At 37.6% G+C, this 13,734-nt stretch overlaps 1 protein-coding gene across 1 annotated transcript in view; it reads right to left on the reverse strand.

The window, feature by feature from the left end:
* ZRANB3 (zinc finger RANBP2-type containing 3) overlaps positions 1-13,734 on the reverse strand; it is a 2,104,294-nt gene that overhangs the window by 1,330,131 nt on the left and 760,429 nt on the right. The window contains exon 3 of the mRNA XM_044074946.1: positions 13,114-13,132. Within this exon, the coding sequence (XP_043930881.1) occupies positions 13,114-13,132 (19 nt within the window). The remainder of the gene's footprint in view (positions 1-13,113; positions 13,133-13,734) is intronic.

Consider the following 13,734-nt stretch of genomic DNA (forward strand, 5'->3'; position numbering starts at 1 on the left):
CATCTGGACAGGCTCTCTGGTGCAGGGATAAGTGACCCACGACTGCCTCTAGAGGAGGGCAATAAGACCTCCTTTCGGGAACGCTGAAAGGGTTTGTCAGAAAATGAATCTCTAGACCCCTGGTTTTATGGGCCTCCTCTGCCACAGTGGCACTGCTGTCCATTATAGCTCCCCCTCTCAGGAAACAATCTCCACATGTGTCCTGGAAAGGCCCCTGGGACTTTCTGAACCACATTATCTGACACCCCATTGATTCCTGGAAAAGGTCCTTTGACGGGTCAAAAAATGCACGTCCACTGCAGAGAGGGTCCTTCTCACATCTGGAGAGGGGGTCCCTCATTGTGGGGCCAAACAAAGAAGTGCCGTCAAAAGGAGCACTGAAAGACTTGAAGGGCTGCGCAAAATCAGACAGGCGCATCCAGGCTGCACAAAATCACACAGGCGCATCTTGATAAAAGTACTTGAACCTGTGACCCTTGAGGCACGTACTGCAGCATGTCAGATAAGCCTCATGGATGAATTAGATATAGTTTGCAAGGTAGCCAACTGAGCAAGTATTGAAGATTGAGCGTCAGCAGTTTTGGTTCCAGAAAGAGATTTTGATAGTTCTTTAATCAAATCTCTCTGAAGTCTCATAAAATGTGCCAGATGGTTCAGCAATGAGTGCAAAAGTCGCTGAAGCAGAAACACGCTTCCCAAATTTGTCACTTGCCCTAGACTCTCCGTTAGGCAGATGGAAAGCGGAACTTAGTTCCGCAAGTTTCTTTTTCTGTAGCTGCCTCCCTAACCATGGCATCTACTGACACTCCTTTACCTTAAAATTCTCTTCCTACTGGTGGAGCCAGAATCAGATCTGGTCTCTTGGAGATTGGCACAACCAAATCAGGTTCCTCCCACGCCCGCCTAGAGACCAAATTAATGAGCTTACTGGAGAGCGGAGTAAACCAGGAAGTAGACAGGCCAGCTCCAAAGTCCTCCAGAAATAATGATTTCTCTGGAGAACAGCCTTGGGAAGACTAGCCACCCTTCTGCTTATGAATCTCAAGAATGTCTCCAAATGAGACGTCATCAGGTGGTGGTTTTGGGGCCCCTCTCCATCGCAATCTGTATTCTCAGTGACCGACTCTTGAGGAGAGTCCAAGTGACTCATTTTGCACCATCTCTTCCTAGGGACTTCCTTGGTGGGATGGTCTGGTGAAATATCAGAAGAGATTAGAATATACTGCTGGGTAGTCTGGAAACTTTGAGCTGGCTGCCCATGTGAAGTAGAATGTTGAAGCTCAGGGCGCAAAGACATCCGAGAACTAGAGGGTGGATTTGAGGGGGTAGGATCCATCTGACCTGCTGCAGCACAGAACACTCTCTTCAAAACCTCAAAAGCAGATCGCTCTGGAGAGAAACAAGACAATGGAGCCAAGAAAGCAAGCTTCTGGTCCATCATCTCCTTCCATTCTAAAAACAACTCAACTGAAGCAAAAGTCAGAGCAGAGTTGTCCAGTGCTGAGGCTCTGAGAGGAAGAGATGGCTCCAAAAACCTCGGAGTCGACTCCAACCTCCTGGACCAGAGAGGAATGCTTCAGCTCCAAGGATGTCGGAGCAGGTACACTCATAGCAGTATTCAGATTTGAAGAAAGTGCTTTCTTCAGATCTGAATCAGATGGACCTAGAGGGTTTGGATCCAAGGACTCTAAAGCCACAGGCTAGATTACAGAGCACGCCCATCTGAAGTTGCACAGTGAGGAATTTCCTCATCTCCACATATGCTTCAGTAAGACTCTGAGGACTGAGAAGGGATGGCTACTTGGACTGCCATTCTAAAAAGGGAAAAGGCATTCTGGACGGGACTGGATCCAGATGAGGAGAGTAAAAAGTCCTCAGCAGAGGCTTCAGGTTCAAGGACGTATGATCCGATACTGGTTTAGCTGAATCAGACTGTAACTAATTTTGGATCAGATTTTTCTTCCTTTTTGTTTTTGAAAAGAAACATGGTGAAGATTCACAAGGTCTAGACCTTTTTGCAGGGTCCCTAGTCTTATGTTTGGAGGACTGAGCCCAAGTAATGGCCTTAGAAAATGAAGCTGGCATCAAATCACTCAAAATCAATGTATTTCTTCCTTCAGTTAGGGCTAGGGGATTAAACTCGCAACAGATGGTGCATTCCTGTTGTAAGTGTTCCAGGTCCAAACAGGACACAGAAAGCTTATGTGAATCAGAAAAGGGCAATTTGTGCCCACACTTTTCGCACTTTTTAAATCTCACCAATGCTTTTCTGGACATGCTGTGAAACAGTTTACCACCACAACAACAACAAGAAATAACTAAACTTCCTTTTTAATTAGAAAGGTGGGAGAAGCTAAATACCAGCAATGGTAATTTGAAGGGATACAAATAGTTGTACTATGAAAAGAAATATACCAACTATGGTATGAAGAAATACACTACATGTAAAGGGATAGGGAAAGATAGGCTAGGCCTACCAACAACTGCAGGAAAAAATACACTCTAAGTATTTGGAAAGTAGAAGTCAACAGTAATAATCAAGGAAACTTAAATGTAAAGATTAAAGAGCTTTTTTTTTTTTTTTTTAGAAAGTAATACAGCAGACTCCTCCTTATCCGGCCTCTCTTTAGTAGCTCATTAATATTTCTGCTGTAGTCCTAGCAAAAACTGCTACAAACAAACTAAGTATTCCTCAACTTCACGGCCCTTTTCCTCCCTATTTACATTGTCCTCTGTAAAGCAACAACAATAAAGCAGTTACAATTTTTATAATTCCCCTTACTTACAGAAGCCTACCTTCTCATACTGTGATGGTTTCACTTACAAAATGATTCTCTCACGTTTGAATAAAGCTTGGTGGAGTCGCCCAATTACTGACATCATTGAGGCCAGGCAGTGCAGGTACTTTTTTTTTTTTTATCAGTTCCCTCCCCCAAAGTGACATCACCACAGCCGTCACCTGATTCTAACTAAAATAATAAGACCCACCCATTCTGTGATGTCATGGCTCCCTTGTCCTTCCCCCAGCCTGAGTGCTGTTCATTTTATTCAGTAGTAGTGTAGTAACACCGATGTTTGGAAACACAGAAATTTGGTATGCATACTTGTACATTCCGCATGGCAAATGATGCTTAGGTGGTGCATCGCTTGCATACTTCTCTGTTATATTTGCACCAGATACTGCTAGTGTGCAGTGCGGGAATAGAAAGATTAAAACATTACCCTGGTATCAGAGGTGGCAGTGCAACATATTCATAGTGGCTTAACATGAGAGTAGCTCTAAGCAAGCACCATGTGAAACCTAAACAAGCACCTAGAATTATTCAGTGCAGCTTCCACACCTTAAGTCTGAAAATGAATTCACATACTTACATGAACAGGAGTAGCTGCATATTGATGGCTAAAGGTGTATGGGCATGACGGGTGGTTACTACACTGAAAAACTGGTATGTAATGTTGGAGATATTTGGAAGGCACGAGCAAACACACCAGTATATTAAAGCCATGGCAACAATTGAACTGGAGGCTGGCAAATATATTTAGTAAGGGATTTTGTCCTTCCACAAATATCAACAGTGATTCTTTGCAGTGGCATCCATTATCTGATTCAAGGTAAGTTAACCTTGATGTCCTTTATTTAAAAAAAAAAATCAATAAAAAATGTACTTTGTTATAAGTGACTTCTGGACACAAGAAAAAGGAAGGGGGAAATATAGCAATGTGGTTTGTATGTACAAAGACGAATCCAGGGACACTGCAAAAGGATTTTTTTGGCAAACCAACCAGTGGAGTAAAAACATATGAAGGCAAACACTGCATACCAATACACTTTGCACATGTAAATCTCAATTTTTTACAAAGTGGAAGCATGAAGTGATACCTTAACACTTAAATTAATAAAGATCTAAACTGGTTAATAGTATAAATGTTTCATTCTTTAGCTCCTTGGTGAAGACCTTACTGGATGTGACTGCAGTCAAGTAAGGCCATGGCTATAGTGCAGCAAAAAATGTCCCCTCTAACAAAGGAAATGCTAGAGCAAAGATTAAATTACATGAGACAAGCACCCTGCTGAGATCTGCCAAACAATGGAATTACCAGGTCAAATTATCCTCAGGATTTTGACAGCTAGGGAAGCTAAGTGTTATGGGGGAGGGGAGAAGTAAATGGACTGGAATTCATTGTCTCACAAATTAGTGCCATTTAAACTAAATTAGAAAAAAAGCAGCAGTAAACAGCACTTCGAGTGTGTTCTGTGGCATTTGCACCAGATCCTAGGGGTAGCCCGTGGCAATTAGATTTAGAATGCCACGAACTTTATTGGCAGATTAGAACTACAGCTTATGTCCATCCTGGTCTTAATGAGTTTGTTTCCATAAAATGTGTGCTTAGGAAATTAGCGTTGAAAAGATAACTTTGTTTATGTTCCAGATTTAAAAATTTAATATAAGTGAAAATTCATATAATGTATAAAACATGTTAAGTTAGATTACATAAAGAATAAGATATTTAATATGTTTTATAAACATTACAATTTTATAATTTTAGTGTACTTATTCATTCATAAATAATAATTAATAATTTTTTAAACAGTTTATATATATTTATAAAGTTGGTAAGATTAGTTACTTAGGAATTTTATATTTGCGATATGATAGATTAAATTAGTATTTATTATACTTATAACATTTTAGCATATTAAATGGATTTTAGAAGGTTTTTAAAATATGTTATCAGTTTGCTACTATTTGCAGTATTTACTGTTTATTTAATGAATTACATATTTGTTAATTCATTTTTATTTAGCTGTTTGTGAATATGTGTATTGAAATATGTATGACTAGATTTTTATGGGCTTATTTAGTTTTAAGGCTTGGTGAAAGTAAAATTCTAGGCTCCAGCTTCATCAAGTGCTTTGCATGCTTAATTGATGTCTTAATTGATTATAATGATGTCATTTAGTAATTATGGTATAGCTATATAAGGAAGGTTAATTTGTGTATTGAATTATCTGATGAAGGAAGGGTATTAACCCTTCCAAAAGCGCTAACACAATAAATCATTTTGTCTGTTTGTAGTCCTAGCAAAAGCAACAGAGAAGAACACTTCCACCTGCTCTGGGCTAAATAATGACAGACAATCGAGTTTTAGACTTCATATTCATTGAAAAAATACATACTAACACAAATCTTGTTATTCTACTTGATTAATGCTTTTTCTGATTAATCATCTATTCATTTATCCAGCCTAAGATCCAGTCCCAGTGAGACCAGATAAGAGGTAGTCTATTGTAAGTAAAAATGACTTCTCCCACTATGCAACTCAAGAGCTAAAGGTGGCCACAGTTGCATGCAAAAGCACCAAATGAGATCTGAGAGATGTTAGGGGTTGGTGCATTATGAGTAGGGAAGGAGCTCGAGAGTTTTTTGGTGGCCACGAGGTACAACTGCCGAGTCGATACAAACCCATTAGTTGAAGAATGAATGAAAATTGACAGCATCAGATCTGCATATTATACTGCAGTTTTGTATAGCATGTACTCAGGGGTATATTAATAGTGGATTGGAAGTCTTCAATGACTCGTGTATGTGTTACAGATATTAAATCAAAAACAAGTACTCTTTTTAGTTGAAAGAACTATAGACTTCACAGTATAGCAAGAGAAGAAAGGCTGGGATGCAGCAAACTTAAGTTAATATAATGATGTGATCATGAACTGCTGGGGTGTAAAATTGAACTGACTACAGAATTGAAATTTCCCTTGCTTTTACAAGAGTGAATGTCTAGAGTAATGTGCTTGGCTTGAGTTAAAACAGGTATTTGTTGTAAGCGAACTGTCTTGAAATAATAAGACAAAATGATGAAAGACTTAAAAAATACTAAGTTTTTTTGCATCTGCAAAAGATATTCACTTGTTTTTTTTCCCCCCATTAGCAAATGCTCTCAGTGGGATTCCAGAAATCTGCAGCTGCAGGCAGTTGGCCAGGAGAATTCTCTACATTCTGCTGTGAGTAATATTTACAAAAGATGTCTTCATGCATCTGCAAAGCTGTTAGCTGCTTTTTTTTCTCATTGCTGACTACTTTTATATGGAGAAGAGCTGTCTGTCCATGCAAGTACTTAATCTTGAAAATTCTGAGCATTATTTGCTGACAGAAATGCAACATTTTAAAAGTACAACAACAAGCAGTTCCGTGAAAAAGTGTGAATTTATGGAAGTGAATAATAGATGGTAGCCTCCCCCAACAGTCTTAATATTTTAATGCTTTCAACAGAACAGTGCACAATTTAGTTTAATTTAAATGTAGTCATTTTTAGGGCTAAAAGTTGATGTTTTCTGAAAGCATACAACCTGTTTTCACATCTGGGAGAGACATAGAGATAAGCAAAGTATTTATAGCAATCAGGAAACAGTTGGAACCAAGGCATTAATGTGCAATTTACCAGGAGTAACATTAATTTTAGATTATATAACACTGGTGGGTGTAGCTGTTGATTGGGGCCAAATGTTCCTACCTGCAGGATTAAATTTAATTTGTTGAAAATGTGCAAAGTTTTGTTTGCTTATTCTAAATTAATAGTGGATGGGGTGTTCTGAAAATGTATTTAGTCTTTTTTTTTGGTTTTTTTTACGGGTTTCAGTAAAGAAAAAAGTCTTAAAAATATGACAAGTTCAAATGGTGATAAGAAGAAACAACTGTATAAAAGATTAGCCTGTGACAAGTTGGAAAAAATCTGTCATGTATAGCAGGTGGGAACAATAGCTTTTTTATCATAATGCCTACTCTTTCCATATCATCTTAGAATGTAAATGGCCTTACAGGTATACACAGAAATTAAACAGTTTTGAATTACATTAAGAAATACAGAGTGCAAATAGCAAAGTTGCAGGAGACACATTTGGAAAGAAATGATAATGTGAATTTGATGAAGAAAGGCTTTTGGGATGGATATTTGGCAGGAAGTACAATTTTTTTAAGTAAACATTCCATAACAGCAGATAATCAAATGATCATTGCTGACGTAGCCTTGGCTATATGGGTTATATCCTGTGACAGATATAAAAGAAGACCAGCTTCCAAAGCTTCAGGGCACCTTCCATGCTCTCAAACATTAGGCAGCTGAAGCTGAGCTGCCTAAAAATACAGGTTTGAGCACCAAGCCCTTCACAGCTTTCATGCCAACTGAGAGTGAGGCTGCACCCTGAGAAGACATAGATATAGATATATGAACACACTCCAACATAATAAAAAAAAAAGGGGGGGGTGGAAGCAGCAGCTGCAGGAGCAGTGTTCATTCGAACATGTACTGTTATGTTAAGTTCACTTTGCCTCTCCCTTCTAGGCTTTTGAATATTAGCTAAAACATTATTCTCCCCATAGTGTCTTTTTTTAGGCAATGCCAAACTGACAATACTTTCAACATAGCAAATCAAAGCCAGGAAAATCAAAAGGTGTTACTACTCAATGTTATGAATTTAAACAAGAATCTTCACTCTCTACAATCTCCCCTCACCCTAGATGATGTTAACATCTGTGCAATCACTGTGACATGGATAAAACCACAGAAAGCACCCCTCCAGTGCAAGACTATAATGCCTTCCACAGATTCAGATAAGCTATTACACTGGCAGGGAATAAAGGTGGAGAAGACTCAATTTATATCAAAAATAAATATACCTCAAGGCTGTTTAAACAGGACAATGCACTTGAGCTTCTCCAGGTTCAAATCACAATAGGCAAAATCATATACCACTTCCTTGTAAGCTATAGGTCCCTCCTCTAAGACTCACGAAACCTATAACACATATTTAAGCTTACCAGAAACACTGACCATTTAACCCAATACTACATTCATGGGTGACTTTAATTACCCAATTATTAACTGGGAATCATATACAGTACCAAATGTGCAGGCACAGAGATTCTTGAATTGTGAAATATTCCCTGGACCAGATCATCAATATACCAACAAGGGGTGCAAACATACTGGATTTGGTTCTCACTAATATGGAGAGTGATACAAAGCCCCTAGACAGCATGCAATGGCAAGCAGGTATTCTAGGGTGGTATGAATGGAACCCCAATGGTTCATGTGAAAATTTTCACACATGCTAATGTTCTCAAGCATGGGGCAATGGTTGGTTAGTAAGATCCCAAAGCTATCATAGTAGAGAAAATTATTAATTTTTTTGTTTGCTTTTGTTTCCGCACTACTGAAAATCCATCTCCTTTGATGCACAAATGGACAAGAATCACACACAGACATCAGTGAAAAAAATGAACAAGCACCACTGCAATATCTGTAGATGCCTCCTGTAACAGTTTAATGTGGACTCTTCCAATATTTACCATGTATGTCATTATTTTGCGACTTCAATCTTCAAAAATTGACCAGAAAAACACAAATTTTATGAAGGACAGGAAAAATATCAGGCAAAAATCTATACATTCGGTGAAAGTTTGGACAGTAAAGGAGTAAGCTCTTACTTGCCAATCTCCTTAAAAAACAAAAAAATCATGTTATACTCATAGTCCCATTCTTCACAGATGCACAAAGAGAATCTGCAGATTCTCCATTTCACCTATACTTAAATCAGCAAAGTGCAAACAAGTGATGGTTGTACACCTTCTGAATTTTGAGAGAGAGACAAATACACTTTCACACATTTAAATCAGTGTAAATTGACATGGAATGAGTGGAAAACTCCTTATGTCCATAAACTCACAAAAGTCATAGTCTATTTTTGGGAAGCAGTACTGAGGGTGAAGTTGCATAGATCTTTCAAGAATTTCTACGTGCTGGTTATGGTTCAGCACCACTTGCTCCAGCATATCAAATCTTTTTAAAGATTTGTACTCATTTTGAATGTGTCCTTTTATGCACATCTTGTTGTGGAAAGGGAAAAGATATGTAGTGTCAGTGCACAACAGGTAGCACACTTGCCTTTGGTGCTGGAAGACCAGAACACTGTGGGTTCTATTACTACTTCAGGTTATTGGATTGCTGACACTAGAGTACAGTATTAGAGGGATGCTGCGTTCCTGAAAGTGTCATCTTTCATACAGGATGCTAAACTGAGGTTCCATCTGCTTGAGTTAATGGTAGCTCCGGTGGATGTAAAATATCCCAAGGCACCTATCAAAGAGAATAGGGGAAGTTCCCCGATGTCCAGGCCAAATTTTCTCCTAGAAGTAGAACTACCACCTTGGGTCTTCCCTGAAGAGAGAACCACTAGCCTTGCGGGACTAACTTGGGTTTGCAAAGAATAAATAAATAAAATAATTAAATAAAACAAAGATAGAACAGACACAAAATGGGGAAAGCGCAGACAAGGAAAACACAGAAGAAATCACATTAAGAGAGTTATGCAGAAGAGGTTTAATATTTGCTTGGTAGGGACCGATTCCCATTTTTTCAATTTTTTTATGAGGAAAGTGGCAAACGAATAAGGTCAGAGTGTGTAGAAAAGAGGGTTAAGGAAGAGTTAATGAATTTTTAAAGAGAAAACAAAGGACAGGCAATACAGCAGGAACACTATGGCGGGAGACAGTGGGAGGGGGACAGAAGACATACAGATGGTGGACAAACAGAAATGGTATGGCCAGAGCATTGATACCTTTCCAGTTTGGATGACCTCAAATATTCCCCCATCCAAATGAACACAGGTGTGGTGACCACGATTATGAGGAGGTGGAAGCCTCCGGTGGAGCTGACTGAAACAGTGAAGGAGGTTTCAGTATGGGTCCAGTACCTGTCCACTACCCTCTATATTGCAGTCTCAACCAGGTTATAAAGCCCACACTCCTGGTTTAACAGGCTGCTATGAACCAGGGTGTCCACAAGGGTAGAGCCACCACTATGAAGTGGTTTCCAGGTGGGCAAGGGGGAGGAGAGGAAAATTCCTGCACCAGAGAGGCTTGTGGTCAAGTTGTTCCGATCACTTCTGGACCTGCAGAAAACAGAACATAAAAAAGGAAAAAGAAAGAAAATGAAAGACAGAGAAAAAATGGAGTCAACAAAAGATTTTGCAAGTGTTGAACAGCAAATGCCCTTATTTCAAGGAGACAAAAATGAGAACAGTAACATTTTTATTCAGAAGTGTTAAACTGTTACCAGCTAACACCTCTCAATCTCTTGGAGCAAGAAATCAGGACAAAGCCATGAATAAAAGTGGGATAAAGACTCAAAAATAGGGGCAATTTTTAATTATTGCTCTTACAAACCTAGAAAGTTGATAGAATAACATGTTTAGCATTAGCATGAATTTTCTGATGGGAAGGAAGACAGAAACTCAAATGTCTGTCATTATTTTCTAACTTCAGTCTTTAATGATTTGCCATTAAATTACCAGGAATCCACAATTTTATGGAAAACAGACCAAAAATGTCAGGCAAAAATCTGTACAGTTGAGAGTTATGCCAGCTAACTATATTTTTAAACTAATAATGTAAATACTGACAAGTACTGGCTGAGGTTCAAGTCTTTTCATTTCTGAATTATTTCAGTTTGTAATACTAGATTTACTCTACCATGATGGAATAACTGCATTAATTTCTGTAATGAAGTTTCATAAACAAAATGCATTTAAGTACTGTAAAAGTAAACAGTGGCAAGTACTAGTTCAGATTCATGTCTGTTAGCACTGCAAAGCTATTCTTCAAAGTCATACTGTACTTACTTTAACAAGACTGAACAGCAATATTATTTTATCTAATGAAACACCATAATCCTTTTGCAATTAAGCAATGTAACAGTTAATACTGATCAAGTACTGGTTAAGGTCAGGACTATTTTCCCACCAGCATTATTTTAACTTATGTAGTACTTTAGGTAATACTGTGGAAATTAAAATACTTGCAGGCATTACTGAACGTTTGCAATTAATGCATTCAGTCACCAACTATCTTTGCTGGGGGAAGGGTGACAAATGTACTGATCTGTATAGTGGTAAAACGCTCACTGCCATGGCAACCTCAGATAGTTTCAGAAATGGCAGAGTCTTGTAGATATTTTTGTACATGTAAACAACATCCAAGTGTCCAGTATAACCTGGAAGGAATTACTGCCATTAATCTTTACTACTTATTTGTCTATTAATCAGATTTATGTATTTACTTATTGGCATTTGTTTACTGGGAAACAGACTGGGCGAAGACTTATTTTTAGAGAACATCTAGAGAGAAAAACTCCAACAAACAAAAGTTATAATAGGCTTTAAAACAGGATACGATTTTTGTTTAGAATGAACAGTATACACATGGAAGTTAAAGAATGCACTAATACCCTTTAGTACGTAGCAGTGCAATATGAACATGTTTATGCAATTTTGAAGTATCTGAGTGAGACAGTTTGTAAACCCAAACAGAAGAGTCTAGAAATTGACTGATATAGTCATCGGTATTACTATTATTATGACAGAAAAAGTGAAAGAAGATACGAGAAGCGCATAAATAAAATGAATTGGAGATGTAATTAAGGGTGAATGACAAATACATGTGAAAGTAGTGTAGCTAGTAGAGTCGTAGAAGGGAATTTGAGGTACAGTAAACTGGAATAGAGTCCAAGGAGATGTAACTGATAAGATGGTATTTAAAAATGTAATATGTATTTTGCACTGCTACTATTAATATGATACTGCAATAATGTTTTACCATTGATATGACTTGAGAAGATATATTTCATTAATCAGAGCCCAAATCATTGCAGTCAGCATCAATGTAAACCTAATGAAGGATATGTAGTTATACAACTTCCTACCCCTCCTCTATAAGATGTGTGGTGCTTCTGAACTTAACATTTGTATACCTTCAGAAAAGCTCTGGAAATCCCCAATACTTTATCAACATCATTCACACATTTCCTAGAAAGATGCTGCAACAGCTGTTTGTAGTCAACTTATAGGAAAAATACACTTTTTTACTACAAATTTCAGCAGACAAACTGAGTTATGACCATGTCAGTCCAGCACAAGTAATAGCACTAACAGCATGCAGCAGTGTTGCCACCAAGTTGTGACACCCTCTGACCTTTGCAGGTACACACCTGGTGGTATGAACCTTGGCTCTAGATGATTGTCACAGTTGAAGTGGCACACCAAACCCATATGCAAAAAATGGGAAAAAAAGTTTGTGGATGGAGAAGACTGAAAAAGCAAACAAAATTGATTAGACAATTTGCTGATCTGCAGACCATTAGACAAAAGAGATAAGCATTAACAGTTTGCAGCTGGGAAGGGCGATAAGACAGGTAAAGGAGACCCATTTATCCAATACCTCAGAAGGTGCAATGTAACAGTAATATGCCCCTCCCACTAGTATTGCAGCTAGCTTTGGCAAATCAGATGTACACAAAAAATGTTTAAAATAAAATCTATGCCTACATAGTGACTATGATAACAGAATATCCAATGGTATGAACTGCTGCATGTTAAATAATGGTTCTGCTTTGAAAGTGCATATGAAATGCTGACAGCATGAAGAATTAATTCCTCTGATTCACCACAATCATTTACATAGTGCTACAATAGTCTATTTTACTCAGTTTGGAAATATTCTTAATGCAGTTGCACTCCCTTTATAAACAAGACTGTTCAATAACAAAACAATCATACTGTAAAACTTGCAAGTCTCTGCATTTTAATTCAGAAAGATACATCAGAGGCACACAGAGACATGTTACTTAATCATGACAAAGGTTCTCATTCTAAATTAGATTTCTTAGGATAATAAGTAAAATGAACTCCAGTGACTGGCAAAGATCCCCTCTCAAGCCTAGCTGAACCTTACACTATCTGCATGATATTCTCATCAATATTAATGCATAAAAATTGATCCAGCAGGCCTACATATTAATAAAGGAGAACAAATTCAGCATTTCAATCAACTCAGTCCTGCAAAGAATGGACAGTAATTGCATTTATGTTTGCCCTGTTGAGCCACTGAGCTCTTATTAAACTAAATTAACAAATCTGTCATCATTCTTCTCATTAAGATGCAATGTGTTGCTCATTATCTTAAAACCAGCTGCAATGCACAGCAGGTCTTGAAGCTGGGAGACAAAGTCTCTAACTATTCCTAGTTGGAAAACTGCACAAATTAAATTTTGTCTTACCTCGTCTGCTATCATGCACCTAAAGAAAGAAACAAAAGATAGTTTAACATAATGCTCAACAACAGTGAACAGCAAAACTAATACTTTAAAGTTTAATAAGGTTCCTCTAAATGATTACAAAACTGCAGAACAAAATTTCACACATTAAATGTCTTCAGCAATAAATGTAAACTCCATTCTTCTTTGAGGATGAGGTGAATAATTTGAGTCTTGTAGCAATAAAACAGCTATCTCCCCATAAATGCAAGTATTATCAGCAGTTTGTTATCTTAGTTTTAATTGTAATATCTGCAACTATAAAATAAAAACCTACTGAACCAGCAGTTTATTCAGAAGAATTGTAAAATCTGGTTAAAAGTTTCCAAAAGAAAATATGCAATTTGATTTATCTGTGCAAAATTGTTTTTAACTTTTAGTTCTTTTGCAAGTGGACAGATTAACACTGATTCCTACGGTTACCATTAAGGGTATCAACACAAAACTGAGCTAAAAATATACCTATGCAACAGCTGTTGAATCAAACAAGGAAAGTTTCAAATAGTAACTAATGCAATTATACATCATTTCTTAATAAAAAGCATCAATACAGTATTTCAGTACCTACAAAACAACTACTAGTAC

Source organism: Protopterus annectens, chromosome 6.part0 (genome assembly GCF_019279795.1).
Source record: "Protopterus annectens isolate FY-2018-M chromosome 6.part0, PAN1.0, whole genome shotgun sequence".
NCBI lineage: Eukaryota > Metazoa > Chordata > Ceratodontiformes > Protopteridae > Protopterus > Protopterus annectens.